The 18,918-nt window shown below is 39.0% G+C and overlaps 1 protein-coding gene across 1 annotated transcript; it reads left to right on the forward strand.

The window, feature by feature from the left end:
• Window positions 1-663: 663 nt before the first annotated feature.
• On the forward strand, window positions 664-18,425 carry LOC114647843 (uncharacterized). Its single transcript, XM_028796501.2, has 6 exons — window positions 664-748; window positions 8,086-8,801; window positions 9,859-10,023; window positions 11,175-11,239; window positions 14,400-14,663; window positions 16,858-18,425. The coding sequence occupies exons 2-6, from the start codon at window positions 8,105-8,107 to the stop codon at window positions 16,900-16,902; spliced, it is 1,236 nt and encodes a 411-aa protein (XP_028652334.1). The 5' UTR covers window positions 664-748; window positions 8,086-8,104; the 3' UTR covers window positions 16,903-18,425.
• The last annotated feature ends 493 nt before the right edge of the window (window positions 18,426-18,918 follow it).

An 18,918-nucleotide genomic window follows, 5' to 3' on the forward strand; every position in this document is an offset into this window, starting at 1 on the left:
CAGTACCATCAAAGAACCATTATTTTTAAGAGTGGCACTCAAGTGTGGCTACTACTACTTTCTACTATCATTACTGTGAAAATGCAGCTCTCATTTTTATCAATAAATGTAAAATCTATCTATCTATCTATCTATCTATCTATCTATCTATCTATCTATCTATCTATCTATCTATCTATCTATCTATCTATCTACCCTTTGATTAGCATTTAATGAACACGCGGAAAAGAAGCACATTTGGGGTACTGTAGATAATATAGTGGGCATTCAAACATGGTGGAAAACACGCTCGTCGTCCAATATATCTTTGTGGACATTTCTGTCTGAATTTAAGTAAAGTATAAGTTAAATCAATAAAATGTGATTAATTTAAAATCATACTCGAGAACTGGTCAAAGCCCTTCAATTGGCTTACTTTCACGATTTCTCGCTTTTCAGTCAAATTCAAATGCCGAGTCCTTGCTCAATTTGCAGCCCGAATCAGCTGATCAAGTGATAAATTTCCTTTTCTGGAAAACAAATGACTCGCTCTCGTGCAGGATTTCCCCTTACCTGCAAAGCAGCACCTGTAAACAAGTCCGGCTTACGTCACTCGGTGCTGATTGGCCGTCGAAGCCAGGTCTCTAATTGGCTCTTTGAAATAAACGTTATCTCATGCTGTTTTGAACATGAAACCAAGAAAAGCCAAGAGTGTCTTCATACAGGGAGCTGAAGCGGTGAGGTAAACAGCAGACGTTGGGATTTGCAGGTAATGTGACCGGATTAAGTTAAGCAGCTATCACTTCGGCACTGGGTTTGGCGACGTGGCATCTCATCTCTGTATAACAAGAATATTTTATTTTCTACGCCCGGTTTCGATTCCTTTGACGTTAAATGTAACACTTCCCCTTAAGGAGGCTCGCTTCTTTAAATGCAGAAATCCTTCTCGTAGTTCTACAGCATTTTCACGCGCTGTGTAAGTTATAATTGAAATCCGAAGGACGGCAAGTTATTCGTTCATTACGTAGAAAGTCTTAAGAAGAAGAAAAAAATTATTCTTTAAGTGCTAAGAAAGGGAAGCGGGGTAGAAATGACAGAGGTAACAAGCGCCCAGGACATCCGGAATTTTTGGAATGTCGGTCCGGACTGTGCTGCATGCAGAAGTCTAGTTCATTAATATTCGCTTGTAGTTGCAATAGTATGCAGATCTGAGAATGTTAGATTTAAATGAAAAAATATTAATAAGGTGAAATCATGTACATGTTCTATGCAGCACTTGCCGATTGCAAGAAATCACTTCTCATTTGCTTATGTAATTTTAGGTAATTTTTCTTGTCTTTTATATATATATTTTTGATATACTTTAAATTCTGTTCTTTTGCTTCTACAGTGTTCTTAATTTCCGATTGAAATGTTTTGAGATGACAGTCGATCTGAAAGGTTCTATTTATAAAATGAGTATTTGACGCAGTTTAGCTCTTTATGAATTTAACTTGCAAACAATGTGGTTTTAAAAGCAATCGTGTACAAGCAAGCGGTCTAACTGGTTCTAACCTTGACGTAGTTAAAGTATATTTATCTTCCCAAAGTATGAATGCATTATGTGGAAAATGCTAAGAATGCTCTTCAGTGTGGATTAGAGGTTAAGGATTTGAACTTCTCGCTACTGACACTGTGACCCCGTGCAAGTCACTTCACCTGCCTGTACTTCGTTTGGGGAGAAAAAATTAGGATGTTCACAAATAATAACCCATAAGTTGTAAGTCGCCTTGGAAAAACTCGTCGGCCTAATAACTAAATGTAAAGTATATGTCTATACTCTCGATCACATTACGATGTGCCTACTTAACGATTCAGTTGCGGCCCTAGCGTACCTTATAACTATGCTGATGTCTTCAAATTACTTTTATTAATACTGTAAATAAGAACATCAGTACCTAAATAGTGTAATCCAACTATCCATTTTGAAAAGCACATACGCCAATTTAGCGTCAGGGAAGCATCTGTTTCAGTCATTAGAAATGGTACAAGTCCACCGCTCGGCACACTTACACCTACAGACTAGGCCAGCTGTGAATAGACAAGTGTCCTAACTTGCATATGCGGTTTTGGGGGAAAAATGTGTAAAAACCCGAGTACCCGGGTGGAAAAAAAGCAAACCCGAAAAGAACGCACAGACTTTAAACATGCAGTAACCAGGCCGGGATGTAAATCTATTCTTCTCAGAAACTTGTAAACTGGTCACAAACAATCGCCGCCCCACAAGAAAACAACGAATAGTTTTTATGTACACGGAGTGATCAGTGGAAACAAGGAGCCTCCGATTTTAGAGTTCTCTAAATCTAAATAGGAACGCCTCTTCTGATTTTTGGCTTCTAGTGCACGCAAACAAGAAAACTTAAGTTCGCACCACAGCCTCCTGTTGTCCCGTCGATACTCCATTGACAACTCGCCCTTGTACTGTCACAGGGCTGATTACATACGGAAGGGGCCATTCGGTATTTAAGGATGTCAGATAAAAAAAAAAAAAGAAAAGCACTAAGATCCTGTTTTAGACTTCTGTGTTTCGGTTTGCAGAGGAAGTGTTCGGGCTGTTACTACCGTTCTTTTTAATGATTGTTACGTGATCAATTGTCTGTCTCTTTTTAAATTGTATTAAATTAAGTTGACCCTCTATATACTTCATCAAAACCAGAAGGCTGAATAAACGAATAACGTGAAGGCGCAATGTCTATGTATGGAGATTCGGTAATTACTGCTTTTTTTCACAACGTCTTGTTTTTTACAATTTTTTATTTTCTCACCTTCTTACACGTACATGAATTATACAAAAGTATAATCGTTGTAGTGTATGAGGTGACATTAACTGTCGGTTCAAATTATATGCACGTATACATTTCGAATAAAAATAAATGCATTGATTTTCGGTTACTGAACTTGAGTTGTGTATTAAAAATAAAGATATTTTGGGAGGAAACACAAACTCGCCTCGAACAAAATTGCATTTTGCAACGCTCTATACAATTTATTTTCTTTGGGCTTCGGAGTTTGAAACAGCGCATGTCGAAATTAAGGTAGCTTTACAAGTCCATTGTCACGTGGTGTGGACTCCAGTAAAATAGAAGGAAAGTTTGCAAGCACCAATATAGCTCTTTATGCTTCTTTACGGGGTTGGGTGGTTCCTCGTAGAACTATTGCTTGACAAAGAACCATTTCATTCTGTGACAAGTTCATGAAGTTGGTTCGTCGTGCATGAAACTTCCATAGGAAAAAAAAATCTTTAAAGTATGGTAGCTGGAAACTAACCGGTTAAGGAAACCTGGACTTGGCTTTTGTTATTTATGCAGCCAAGAGTCCTTTTAAAGTACGTAACCCATTGAAATTTCTCATATCTGTCACCATCTGTTCACGGATAGTTACAGTATGGAACCTGTTACAGAGTTAAATGAAGGTTCTTTCCAGAAACTTCCTGTGGATGAGTTTTTTTTTTTTTTTTTGAACCAAAAATGGTTCACTTAAAGGGATTGCTCTGATAAACCATTCTGGCACTTTTGTTCAGAGGAGTGCCAGCACTTAAAAATCCAGGTTGTGTAATGGCGCTTTACTGGGTTCCTTCGCGATGCCTTACTTAACAATGAAAGATTTCACTCTATAAAGGTATACTTTGCACATGAAGATGGCTGTTTGGACAAAAAAAAAAAAAAACCAGAAATCTTTAATGTATAGTTGGCCACCTAAAAGGATACGGGCAGATAAAGTAAACCTGAACTGAGCCTGTGTTATTATTGTATGTAGTGAGAGTCCTTTTAAAATCATAAGCCCACTGGCATTTAACAAATCTGTTAGTGTCGCTCCATTCGTAGTAATTTATGGAATATGCTACGAATCCATATAAAGAAAAGGTTCTTTCTGGAACCTTTATGTGGAGGATACTTTCGGGAACCAAACATTGTTTCCCTATATGGCACTGCCTTGAACTACTTTGGGACACTTATTTTTAAGAATGTACTGTTGATGGCCGGACACAAACTTCAGCCCTATAACATTGGATCTGAGGATCAGCAGCGCTAATTACTGTGCCACCATGACGCCACCGCCCCTGCATACAAACCTTGACATTTTCCTGTACACGCAATGACACCAGAATTACCACTGGAAGCACTTTGATCTGCCGTGCCAGAGGCGTGTGTTAGTTGTTTTAGTGATTACTCTTTTGTTTAATTGCATTTTGAAGACTCCTAGGATCCAAACAATGACATATGACGTGTGTGTGATAATTGTTATTTTTGCCTAGCATATCACAGGTCTGTAAATTACATTCTAGTCTTCCTAATAAATATATTAAGTACTGGTAATGTACACTCTCTTAAAAATTTATTTAATAGCATTTTAAGGTTCTTTACTGGGTTGTGTGGTTTCTTGTAGAACCGCTGCTTGAAGAAAACCTCGTTTCATTCTGGGATGGGTTCTTTGCATGTGATGTTGGTTCTTTGTTCTTTGAAAAACATCCTAATATGGGGGTTAGTGTGGGCGGCTTGCCGGAACTGAAATCTTTAGTGTATGGCAGGCTGCTTAGCAGGACACTATCAGATTAAGAAAACCTGAATGTATCTTGTATGCAGTGAAAGCCCTTTTTAAAAATATGGCCTATTGGTATTTCAAAATCTGTTACCATCTTTTCATGGTTATTTACTATATGGAGACTGTTATGGATCTAAATAAGTCAAGGCTCCTTCTGGACCTCATGTGGACGGGTCTTTTAGAAACAATAAATGGTTCTTCACTATGATGAACCACTCTGGCACCTTTTTAATTTAGTTTTTCTTGCTATCCAGCAAGGATACACAGAACCTCTTGCAGTACTTTCATTGCAACTTCTCTTTATTTTAGATTTAAAAAGAGAACACCTTGTGGGTTGGTGTGTTAAAGTATTTCTGAAAATATTATAACCAGTACAAAAATAATTGAGTTAATAAATAGATGAACAGTCCTCCAGTCTGTGGGTATAAAATGCTAATGTCTGTCACAATTATGTACAGACTAATGGGGCTAGAACCTTAATCTTTGCGTTTAAATCAAAAGATTATGATCTTCTGTGATGTGGAAATTCTAACAATTTTAAATAAGGAAATCCCAATTGTATTTGCATTTTATTTTAGGACTATAGGCCTCAGTTTTACTAGTTTGCAATTTAAATGTGGGGAATGTTTTTTGTAAGTTAATATCTGGAATATTTCAGACTGTTATCCATTTTTATAGTTTCTTTTGGTGAAAGCATCCGAGAAAATAACTTTCACAATTCAATTGCTTTGTCTTTCATTTTACGTGAATAGTTCAAGTCAGTTTTTCAACATATCTGCCTTCTCGACACATTGTGGTCAGTTTTGAAGATGAACTTTAGTATCTCTGAATATGAAGTAAAATTGCTCATTAGGCAAACTATTAGATATTGTAGACAGTTTTTTACTTTTATAAATCACTAGCTGTCTCCCGTGGCTTCACCCGCATAGAAACAGGACACTGAGGAGGACCCTGCCCGGCTCCCCACTCCTGACATCATGCTTCCCCCCTCCCCTTGGCTCGCAGCCTCTGTCTCGGATTAGCGCAAATATATCACTCCTGCAAGCAAACTATGATTCTTACTGCAATGAGAGAAGTCGCAAAATCAACCAGAATGTTCAAGCAAATTCTAGAAAAAAGCCCAATCTAAATCTGTTAAGTAGTTCTCTTGTTCAGTAGCTAAGTGGATGTAAGGTACACGCCCCGAGGCTGGCGTGAGAGTAAGGATGGCCCCGCCTTCTCCCCTCGGTCCACTGCGTCTTTCTCAGATTCGTGCAAATAAATTGGTACCGCAAGTGAACTGTGATACTTCGCGCGGTGAGAGAAGTCGCAAAATCAACTGTAATGTTCAAGCAAATTATAGAAAAAACCCAATCTAAATCCGTTAAGTAGTTGTCTTGTGAAAAGCGGACACACATATAGACAGACAGACATTGGATTTTATATGTATGGAGACTATTGGCTTGCAAATGTGTATATAATGTGAACTTACCTCAAAATTCATAGTGACGTCGCAGATGACTTGCTCGTTAATGAAATGTCACAGCTTATGGTTAACAAAAGCAGCTTCATTCTTACTAGAAGCCTTTACTGTAATATGAGTGTGATAAAGTACTCCAGTTACGTTAGGAAAACTGAAAACTGTTATATATGCTATTATGTACACCATACTAAACTGAATGTAGAGCCTTGTTAGTCTGTCAATGGCTTCCAGCGCATGATGGAGTGAAAGCTGGCTGAGATATTCCTGACCTGTTGGACAGTTTCCTGAGAAGTGACAACTGGTGATAAACTGATGAATAGCCAGAAAAGTTCTTCGTGCAAATTTGCAGCATTAGTCCTCTTAAAAGGTCACTGCAGTAGAGTCTGTATATCTCATTCATCGATTTTTTTTTTTTTTTTTTTTGTGGTTTAATACACTTGTCAATTGTATCAATGCACATTCTAATAACAGCTCAGTGATATGAATTATTATACGTGTTAGTCATCATTTAGCTAATTTGCCTGCATTTGACTTCTTGATCATGCTTGCCTCCAAGATATATCATTATGTATATGCAAATAATCAAACTCCAAAGTGCTTCTTTTTCCCAGGTATTTCAGATTAGGGATATAATCAACCTGGATTTACAACACTGGTGTTCTCAAATGGAGAATTAGTTTCATTAGAGAGAGAGAGACTTAGAATGATCACCACAGCGGACAAAAATGGAAGTCCATACCCCCGGGTAGGATAAAGTAGGCGAGCTGCAATAGGTCTGTTTTTTGGGAATAAGCTTGATAACCTCTAAAGGAATATTAATCGAGATGGTTTTGAGACTGTAAAGTACAGGTGAAAGGACAGGGTGTTTATGTCTTATGGTTTCTGTGTCAATGTTTTTTGCTATTGTTGTTAGTATATAGGTGGTGCAGTGGTAGCGCTGCTGCCTCACAGTAAGGAGACCCGGGTTCGCTTCCCGGGTTCTCCCTGCGTGGAGTTTGCATGTTCTCCCCATGTCTGCGTGGGTTTCCTCCCACAGTCCAAAGACATGCAGGTTAGGTGCATTGGCGATCCTAAATTGTCCCTAGTGGGTGTGCTTGGTGTGTGTGTGCCCTGTGGTGGGCTGGCACCCTGTGTTGGCTGGGATTGGCTCCAGCAGACCCCCGTGATGCTGTGTTAGGATATAGTGGGTTGGAAACTGACTGATTGTATATAATCACACACTATATATCTCAACCTTCATTACATCAGATCTGTTTAATGTGGTAACATTGGTTGTGGGAGTGAAAAAATAAGTTCTCTAGCAAGAGATTTCTACAAGTAGAATTGAAACCCACAAAAAAAAGGGTTGTATATACAGTATTAAATCAATAACCACAAACTGCTACAATGTGGCGGTCATACGTGAACTGTCCATTTTGTGTTCTTGTCTTGAGCACAGTGGTGCAAAGAGAAATTCTAGACCCAACTTTCCAAAGATGCAGTATTTTAAATTCTACCTGGGGAATAAAAAGGAAATATTAGCTAATTTTATATGGACATTTTAAAGTATATATTTTTCTGATGGTTTACCAGGTTTCCAGGGTCACCCAGGTTGGCCATTTGACCCAAATCTAAGGAGTACTGAAGCAGAGGTGTTCATGATAGGTTAATATTACAAATCACATCCTAACTTATATTTCTATTACATTCCTGGATTGTCATTCGTACATATATAAACTGTCTCCATCAATTTTCTGTCTAGCTTTATATTTATCTGTGTCTGTGCCAGAAGCAGCCTTGGGCTGAATGGAAGCCCATCACAGAGTTCACTTACTGGGCCAATTCAGAATCTCAAATTAAATATCTTTGAAATGAGGAAGGACAACCAGAGTGCCTAAAGAAAACCCCTGTATAGATACAAGAAGAACATACAAAGCACACACAGACCATGTCCAGGCCAGGATTTTGGGTCCGTGAGGGTCTAGTACTAATTTATATTTGAATGTTCTAAATAACAAAGGGGATCTTTTTTCACTGGAATATTTTAAATATATATATATATTTTTTTTGTATTTTCCCTTTAGGCCTAAAACACGTACCACAATGGCAACCACTCCTGTGGAACCCCAGTTGCTCTCAATTGCTCGAAAAGATGCCCAGAAAGTACTGGAAGTCTACGTCAAACGTAGCCTAAGCATGAACGATGGCACTCGAGAAACTGTGAGGTCACTGAGCAGAAGATGTTCTAAGAATGAAACTGTTGAAAAGAAAACGGTGAAGAGATCAGTCAGTGATACCACTGAGCATCTGAGACCTGTGCTTGAGGAGAAACACCACTTGTCCACCGATTCTGTGCACTCTGTCAGCACTGCTGAGGCCGAGACCAAAGCAGAGAATTCAGCCGACTTTGAACAAATGCATAAAAAATCCACAAAAAAGGGCAAAAAAACATCTTCCCTTTTTAAGAACTTCATTAGCTTATTCTGGAGGAAGGGGGGTGATGAGAAGGAATCGGAAGTGGAAGAAAAGCCCGTCTCTGCTCCCCTGAACACTCCACAGTCTCCATCTGGCTGCCTCCCCGTTTCACGGCAGCTCTCTGAAGAATATTACCAGGTCTCGAAACCTCAAGTGGCAAAGCCTGAAAGAAAGAGAAGCCTCAAAAAGACATTTTCCTTTAAGGATAAGAGGCAAGATGGGAACAAGGCTCAGGTTAAGGATAAAAAGCACGATGAAAACAAGGCCAAGCCTATTAAAAGGCCATCCTTCCTTGCTTTGCGCAGCACACCTGTCAAACAGCCAGGTAAGCCCCCCCCCCCCCTTTTTTTTTGGCCATCATATCCAACATTTTTCTGGACAATTTTGGTGTTTGATATTGAAATCTAACCATTATTAGAATGCTATATGTCTATGATACAGTATTTGGATTTGATGACATTTTAATAATAATATAGCAAACGGAAGGCAAGCAGCCCATAGTGGTGGTTCGGGCCCCATTCACACTACTAGATTTTCATTTAAAAATGCAAACATTATTCTTTATTTTCATCATTTGACCACACAAACCCAGAGTCAACCCCCAGAAATGGGAGACTTCTAAAAAAGCTCTCCAGAGATGTATAGCTCTGAAAATGAAGCCTCAGCATTGTGGTGTGAATGAGTGAAAACACAGTTTTCTCCAAAACAGACTCTAATCGAGCTCCGATTTGTTTATACCTATTATGTATCCCTCCCCTGATTGGATCCTTCTCATTAAAATGTCTCATTTCCTGACTGCTCGCTCTTCAGTGATATTCTAAAAGAGCAGACAAAGAAGAGTAACTTTTCATCACTGAGGTCACATTTTTTTCACCATTCTGGTGTTTTGATGTGCACATTAACTGAAGCTCCTGACCTGTATCTGCATGCTTTTATTCCTTGCGCTGCTACCACATGATTGGCTGAATCTCTAATTTCATGGATAAGCAGGTGTACAGGTGTTCCTAATATATTCACACAGTGATTACAGATATAAAGCAAACTGGTAAAGGACAAGTGCTGCTCAGGGTAAAAATTAGCAGAATTAAAAACCTTATTTAGTGGTCAGCTACTTGCCAACCAACAGAACAAGTCTCAGTGAAAAAGAGCTGAAGTCATTGCACTGTACACCGAAATGTTTGGCCTTAACTGACAAGAAGAGACTCAAACAAGTGCACATCAGGGGAAAAAGCACAGAAAGAAATATGACTTATGAAGTTGAATAACAGCTTGCTAGTTTAAGTATGAATCTGAATTCCACACTTTTTTATTAGTATTAATAAAAACTATTGGTCAAATGTTAAGACAGATATAAATTTAATTTCTGCTTTCACTCTCTTTAGTTCGGAATGTGCTACCAGGAGAGTCTTACTACGAGAAGCTATCAGAGGAGATGGCGAGAATTGTCAAAGCTCGGGAATCGATTAATGTTCAGTCAGACGATGTGTTTGAAGCTAACGGTTTTACAGCCATCGATATCGAGACTGACGGAAAACCAGCCCATTCCGGTAAGTTTTAAAGCAGTTGTAATGGATGTGTATTCCAGTATCCTAAAACTGAACATCTCTGCAGTTTTTTAAATTTTAGATAAAAAACCAGGTGTTTTGCCAGTGCATGGCTAGGTAATGAGTGGTATAAATACCAGCGCGGATTAGCTAAAGCATTAAGGATTATAATAAGGCAGAATATACAGGACAACCCAACATCATTTTAAAATGCTCTAGAAAAATCAGTTTATTATCTAAACATAATCCAGCTCATGCTCAAATGGAGATTTTATTCAAAATCGAGCATAAGACAGGAACAACGCTACTGTAGCGACCTCCCTGTAACAGATGCGGAAGAAAGACGTAAAAGGGCAAAGAGGTAATTGCAGAAAAGTATACTCTTAACAGTGTGAGAAGAATACACGAATGTAAAACAACAACGAAGAACGCTGAACTGGAATTACTTAAAATTACATACTGTATAAACCTCTCATTGTTGCACCCCGGTGAAATGCACTATAATACAAAAAAAAAATCCCGATTTTTAAACACAATCCTCCCTAGCACCGCACTCGTACCTCACCCTTATACTGTATACCACACATTCCGCGAACCATTCAGAAATCCCCGCCTCCATTTCCCGCTCCTCCGTTCAGGGTACCACCCCCTTTTCTTTCTCACGCGTCAATCATTTCCCTGACTGCAGTCCGCGTGCGCACACGGTAGCGTTTCTGGGATGCACTAATTATTTTATGGGCTCTATATACTGTATCTGTGGTAGACGTGTTCTGCCTCCGCATCTTTAACTATTTTGTTGTGTAGCCTATCAGAAAGCTGACCAGGAATTCATAGGCCTATATTTGAAGCTGAGCATGTCCCATAAAGGCATTGTTTGTGCGCTTGCAACCTAACATCGGAACTTAGTTTGCGAACTTCATTTAAAAAGAAATCTGAGGTCTAGAGGCTTGTTTCGCCATAAGGGTTACGGCGATATACAAGACATGCAAACCAAAAAAAAAAATCTCGTGAGCTTGAGCTCCGTATAAAACTATGGTAAGGAAATTCTTAATGCAAAGAAACATTAGCCCATACGAAATAATAATAAAATCTATGCATTTAAAACGTGTTGATTCATTTCAGGATTTTTAATAGTAAATAATTAATTGTTGCAGATGCCTTTCTGATTGACCAGATTGTATTGCTGCTGCAAAGAGAAGGAGATCTAATTGATAACAAGGTACGTATGCCTCCATTCTGTTAACGAGCACATCGAGGCTGGAGTTCTCTGCTCTCTGTGTGTAGGCGTTTTATCTGGTTTCAAGTAAAAGCTGTTAAACCTGCTTTACCATCGTGACTTGGAGATAACAGAGCTATTTATAGATGTTTTTCGCACTTGAACCAATCCGCAGCTGATAGTTGTGAGAGGAGCTGTCATGTGGTCGGTTTGTGAGTGGAGAGTCGGTGGAAACCAAGAAACAACTACACATTAGGAAAATTGTTCCTGCTGTTGGGGGGGGAAACTTAACGAGACACTTCATTGAAACTACATTAAATAACCTGGAGAGAGGTTTGCAAGTATAAATATTATCTTTAATGTAAAACAGAATTTAAAATTCCAACATTAAAGTATGCAGATGTAGTTTTAGATGGGCTTTAGGTATGTTAGCTCAGTGCTTAGTGTACCTGTGCTTGGTTTGCCCCCTTGATAGAATATAATCCCATGCAGGATTGGTTGCGGGTTTACGACTCACTGCTAGGCTCCATGACATGAAATTGCATTAAGCCGGTTTTGAAAGTTTCAGATTAGGCGTTTAGGGCAGTGATTCTTAACCTTTTTTTGCGTCGCAGCCCCTTTTAAGAATCTGATGAAAGCTATGGAACCCCCTCCCCAGAAATATTCATATAAACATTATCGAGATTTGATTGATAATACTTTGTACATTATATGTCATATATGGATGAGACAAACTTTTAAAGTAACTCCTTTTTTATGCAAAACATAATGGCCACTCATTATAATTATGAAATACAATCTTCTAGTGCCAATTAAAACAGATCTTCTACTACTATGTTTTCTACTACCATTACTACTACTACTACTACTACTACATTTACTCTAAATCAACAGTACCAGGTTGTATGGTGAATATAAATGTTAATTTTTATCTGACCCTCCCGGACCCCCAAAACCCATCCATGGATCCCCTAGGAGTCCACAGACCTCAGGGTAAGAACCCCTGGTCTAGGAAAAAACATGATCCTTCAATGCTATCGGCTTTCCCAGTACCTAATTTTCCACTTGGGCAAATTCCACAGTGTTTCCAAGTCAGCTGAGACATGTACAGCAACGCTTCCAGAATGTGTGTGGTCTTTCTCAAGTGGGCCTTGTCAAGCACACCCCCTCACTTTAGGTTTAAAACCAAAACTGGCTGGTGCTGGTTTAGAGCAGAAGACATTTTACTTAAACATCTCTGTCGAGCTCCTTGCCCTATGACAACCCAGCAGCCCCTGCATAAGAGCCTCATTTCAGCCACTTTCACAATTTCTAACAGAAAACCATTACTGTAGGTAAACAGCGGAAGTGCAGACTAATCAGTGAATTGAGATCTTTCAGCTTGCATTTGTTTAGCAGAACAGCTTGCGTATACAAAAGTTTGAACACTGGCAAGTTAAGTGACTCACTGCAGGTCACATAGTGCCTCGTGGATTGCCACCTTCCATTAAGTTTGAGACCATGAAATGTAACATCCACTATATATCTAAATTAGTTGATGGATTATGCTTTATTTGAGAAGTTAAAACTTTACAGAAGCTCCAAAATAAATGATTAATCTATTCTTAAGTTGCTTTCTGCAGCAAACCGTTATCACAAGGCACTGTATAACATGCAAATGTCACAGTGCAGAGCAACATGAGTTAACAGGGTAGACAATAGTAACTCACTTTACACCTGGCATTAGCATGTGGTATGTGTGCTACTTTAGATCATAAGACATTTGGGGAAAAGAGGAGACTATTCAGTCCATCAAGCTTGTTTAGATAATAGCTAACTTTTCCCAATATCTCCCACCAGATATTTCTTAAAGGTTGTCAAGGTTTCTGTTTCAATTGCATATGCCAGTAGTTTATTTCAGTTTCTCGCAACTCTTTGAGTAAACAAGTGCTTCCTGGCATCAGTCCTAAATCCTCCTCCCCTTATTTTCCACTGGTGTACTCAAGTCTGTGATTCATCATTAAGTTGAAAGAATTCTGCTGGATCTGCTTTATCAAGGCCTTTGAGAATTTTGAATATCTGGATTAGGTCTCCATGCAGTCTCGTCTACTTGTGATCCAACAGGTTTAATTCTCAGAATCTTGACATTGTGGGACATGTCCTTAACTCCCGGGATGCCCTTGTTTGCTCTCCTCTGCACAGCTTCAAGTGCAGCTATGTCTTTCTTGTATTGTGACCAAAACTCCACAGTATACTCCAGCTATGGCCTCTGTAGTGCATTATATTACTTGAGCATAACATATGTAACATTAATTTATATTCATCAGATTTTATGACATACCCATGCTTCTGTGCATATTCAGATATATTCGGAGATAATTTAGCTGGGTTACATTTACAGTTGCCACTAAAACATGCCTCCAGTTACTTTATAGGTATGTCAGACTTGCCAACTGCAGTCGCTAATCTTGTAGATAGATCGTGTCAATTTACTCAATTGATAATTGCGTGACATGTCAAATTTACCGGCTGCATAACGACTTTTCAGCACAGTCATGCTCGTCTGTTTTTCTGAGGGCCAATAGCATGCTGCACGATGGAACCGGCAATGTATGTAGGATAAACTGGTAGGAAATGTTCAGTCACAATCTCATCTCCTTTTTATTTTTTCTATTCTGTCATGGTACATAAAACACGATACATCAGACAGATGAGCTTCTCTTTTGTTTGTAAGATCCAAAACACTTGTGTTCCTCATTCTTCATCACTGCATTCTGTTTATCCTGAAGTGCAATTCACAGAGAGTTAATCCCTGTGAGTTAAAGCAAAATCAAACCTGATTTTTTCAGGGCAAGTCACAGAGTGGAGTCCTGGGGAATGTCCAACTGTATGACTGCCCTTCTACTGCCTTGGACTCTCTAAGGTTATGAAATTGAAGCCTATGACTAAAAGTCACTGAAAAAGTCCTGCAATGCAATCCCAAACCCACCCTCCAGGTCCTGCTGAGAGTTCTCCAGAACTCTTACTCTGGTGTAAAAGGACTTGTTTGGTTATTTTATGAAAGAAGATGCTGCTCTAGGCAAACGTATTGCTTAAAATAGAGGTGTTTCAAAGAAGACACTGGTGCCATTTTTTAAAGCACTCTGATATATCTGTTTTTCTGTTTCCCATTTTTCTTTAACAGCTCAAGGAGAATGTCGCACTCAGCACTTTTTTCAAAAGCCTGGACTACAGCTCTTTCCAGCAGCTGGCAGATCGTTATGTTGAGACTGAGATCAGGAATCAGGAACCCCAAGGAAAAATCCCAGAGCTAGTCAAGTTTGCTTTCACTTTGGACCTTACTGCCAAGGTGGCTGGTATCTGTAACCATACAGTCAATCGCATTATGGGCTTTGGGAATCAGTATCTTCAAGACCGTTTCACACAGTATGCCAACAGTCAGCCAATGGTGAGTAGTCATGAAATTTCTGACCATTTGCAACAACATTATGTACACATAAAGACACAGATCTGTGTAAGCACATAGGACGAAACAGCAGTTGACACAAATGGAGCCCAACAAGATCAATATGGCCAAATTTATTGGTGTCCTTACGGCTCGGTTGAAAAGTGATGACATGAAAAGCAGTTGTCCCCAGTATATGTCTTTTTAATATGTAATCAAGTAAAGCATAGAAAGTTTGAGAAAAGATGAAATATTGCCTGTTCTACACAAATATTCTAAAATGGCTTGGACACATTTGTTGGTACCTCAAGAAAAGATCCTAAATTATTGGATTAGAGTAATTTTTCAAAGTAGCTATTTTCTTTAATTCATATCACGTGTCCAGTCATGCAGTCATTCATTCAGACTAATTAAAAAGAAGAAAAGTAGAAAAGAATAAAGTTTGGTATCATCCTGTGTCCCACAATGACCATAGATCAGAGAAAGCAAAGGAGAACGTTGTGTGAGGAGAGCAAAAAGAAAATTACAGACAAGCATGTTAACGGCAAAGGCTATGAAACCTTCTCCAAGCAGCGTAACATTTTTGTGACAACCGTTGCAAATATTAGGAAGAAGTTTGGCAACCTCCCCGGATGTGGTTGCAAGAGGAAAATTGACCCTAGAATGGGCAGAAAGAAAGTGAGAATAGTAGACAACTTCCAAAGAGATACAAGCTGAACCCCAAAGTAAAGGTCCATCCGTGACTGATTGCACCATCCATTGCTTTGACACAAAACAAGACCCAGGAGGACTCCACAATTGAAAGGAAAACACACAAAAAATCCAGTCTGGAATTTGCTAAAATGCAAATTGACACCCATGTTGCTTATGGGAGAATGTCGTTTAGACAGATGAGACAAAACTGGAGCTTTTTGGCATGTCACATCAGCTCTATGTCCAAAGAAAAAAACTGAGCTTTCAAAGAAAAGAACATCATAATTATTGTGGAACATGAAGGAGGCTCAGTTATATTTTGGGGCTGCTTTGCTGTGTCTGGCATGGGGTGCCTCGAGTCTGTGCAAGGAACCATAAAATTTCAACATTATCAAGACATTCTGGAGCAAAGCATCCTTCCCAGTGTCAGAAAGCTCTTTCTCAGTCGCATGTCATGGATCCTCCAGTAGTATAATGAGCCAAAACACTCCGCTAAAAGCACCCAAGAATGACTAAGAACAAAACATTGGACTATTCTGAAATGGCTTTCTACGATCCCTAATTTGAATTCTATCTGTAAGGATTGCCGAAACATGGAGTCTAGAGAAGGCCCACTTAAACATGACATAGCTAGAGCAGCTTACACAGGAAGAGTGGGACAAACTACCTGTGGACAGATGTAGATGTGTCATGGTGGAGAGTTCCTGGAGTCGCCTGTTTGCAGCGAGGTCCTCTAAAGGTTGTGCAATAAAATAGGTTAACGATCCCATCATTTTTGCCCATGCCATTTTCATTTGTGTTATTTGAACTACTATGGTGAAGCAAAACTCAAAAGGAAAGTCTATAAAATGTGTTTAAATACAGAGTGAACGATGATGGGTCAAGTTATTTCAGAGACAATTATGGATGCTTCTTTTTTCAAGGAGGGATACTAACATTTTTCCACATCTCTAATTGTTCTGGGAAGTTAAAAGGACAAGTGGAAAACAAATTCCAGTCATCAGCATCCCATCCACGGTCATTTATAACAGTCAGACAAGACTGAAAATCCACATACACAAAATCCTTAAGTGTTACACATTAATGGGTTTACATAGCCATATAATTGGGCTACTCCCAGAGAAATCTGTGTGTGTGAACCCCGTCTCAGAGATCAACATTCCTGTTTCTCTAACTGCAATAAGGGTATACATGTCATTTTTTTGAAACTAGGTTTCTGTGAGTAGCTGGGTTGTTAAAACACACATAAGCCCTCTCTATGGGTTCACCACAATTCGTGTTTTCTTTGTACTTTTTTTAAAAAAAAAAACACATAAATGGAGAATACACAAGCTAAGCACAAAACAGTATAGAAGAACCAGAGACAGGAAAAGAACTGCAGTTTCGTCTGAAATGAGGACTTTGTGAACTGTCTTATCATTATGATCTGAAACTTAAATGACAGGGAAGATTCCCTTTAAGTTTGTATGACGTTTCAATTTTGTTTTTTTCTTTTCTTTTCCAGGATGTTAATTTCACACCAGCAGAAAGTTTTCCCAGCCCCGACTGAACCAGGCCTTCCGTTTTTCCACTGAATGTCTTATTCAAACTGCTGCTTGACAGGAATCTCAGGAAACCAGAATTATTCTTGCTGAGAACTCTTCTTTTATTAAAAATGGAGAATTTTAGATTTTTTTTTAAAAAATTGTGACAGTTCAACTGGAATATTGATTTCTGACAAAGCAGGTATTATCTTTTGAGCTTTGATGCCAAAAGCATTTATTAGACAAAACATGTCTGAAGAGCAACAAAAGATGAGGATGGAACAAACTATAAGCAATGCCTCTGATAGAAGAATGGATATTTTCTGTGTGTGAATCACGGCATCCACATACTACTACTGTACATATCCACAAACCTGAGAGGTGAATTAGGAGGTGATTGTATTTGCGCAGAAGTTGTTCAAGGTCTTAATTATGTGTGCATAGTACAGTGAGGTTCTTATTTATATCTTTTGCACAGAGTAGCCACTATAATAAGAACACACACAATGCATACAACAGTGTACATTAAATATGTCCGATAACAGAGCAAGTAACCCTGAATAGGTTAATTTGTGCAAAGGTCCTTTTTGGTAAACAGGACATGTTTTGGGAGGTCTGAGGCATTTAGGACCACTGTAGTCAGTACACGAGTTCCTCCATTATCTACAACAGATTTTGTTTTAGTTTTTAGAGTCTTGTAATGTCCTGAAGCACCAAAACAATTTTTTACTGCATCTGATTTGAATATGTCCAGTGAGAACAAAGGATGTGTCTTTGAGATGCATGACAGTGCAGTTCAGATAAATAATGCAAAATGTATTGATAAAGTTAGCTGATAAGGCTTTTGTTTTGTTAACAACAAAGAATCTTTTCTGTGCAACTTCAAGCTCATATCTTACAATGTCTGTCTCTCAAAGAAAATGCATCCTTTAGTTTTTTTTCTGTGCAGTATTGTATTTACATTAATACAGGATTTTTTGGCATTTTTTAACTAATCACTTGTTTATTGCTTATTATTCGGCTGATGACTCTATCCAAGACAACTTATTACATTTCTTTTGTTTTTCTAAATGGAGCCAAGGCAAGTGAAGTGACTTGCTCATGGTCACACAGTGTCAGCAGTAGGGTTTGAACCCAAAAGTCTTATCCACTACACCACAGTTCCTGCTTAGTCCATCCATATAGACAGGCAGTATGGCATCATGGTTTAGGCTTTGGGCTTCAAGCCCTGAGGTTGTGCATTCAAATTCTGCTGCTGACAGGGTGTGATCCTGAGCATGTCACTTCACCTGGTGTACCAATTGGAAAAAACAAAACAAGACATGCAACCAATATCTTAAATAGTCCCAGTCACTTTCAGTAATGCCCACTAAAGGGGACTATCCCCATTAAACACCAGCTAGTAATGAGGGGGGAAAAACAAATCTTATAATATTTTTTTCCACAAAGTGCTCTGTTATACTGTAAAGCTCTAAAGAGCAGAAACGGCAGAGAGGAATTGTCAGCAAAGGCAATCCAAAGTGAACAAAGTTCCAACACAGAATCAAAAGAGAATACGAAGTAAACTTAATCAAAATGAACTGCCAGGAACTGTGGGAGACCCCCTGGTTTTACAGAGCAGAGCGCAGTTATGGTGGTTGATTGGCAGGTGGCACCCACCCCCTGAGGGACCACCCACAAAACTCATGGAACGTAACACATGCATCTTATCAAACCAATCAAAAAGTGACATAACACAAATCAAAGACGAGACAAAAAACATTAATTTAAATTCCTGCCAGTTGAAAAGAACCCTGGGAGATGGAGTAAGTCATCTTGGTTAAAAGTGTCAGCCAAATAATAAGAAATGCTGTATTACATCGGTTATAGTTTGAAGGGAGGCAAGATGGTACATTAGCTAATGCTGCTGTGTCCTGGGTCGATAATCCTAGATTCGGAGGGGGCACTTCTAAACGTGTGTGAGTCAAGCTAACAGATGACTCTGAAATGCCCTGCTGTGCTTGTGTGTGAGCCCTGTGACTGACTGGCACCTTGTCCGTGAA

This window comes from Erpetoichthys calabaricus, chromosome 3 (assembly GCF_900747795.2).
Source record: "Erpetoichthys calabaricus chromosome 3, fErpCal1.3, whole genome shotgun sequence".
Lineage (NCBI taxonomy): Eukaryota > Metazoa > Chordata > Cladistia > Polypteriformes > Polypteridae > Erpetoichthys > Erpetoichthys calabaricus.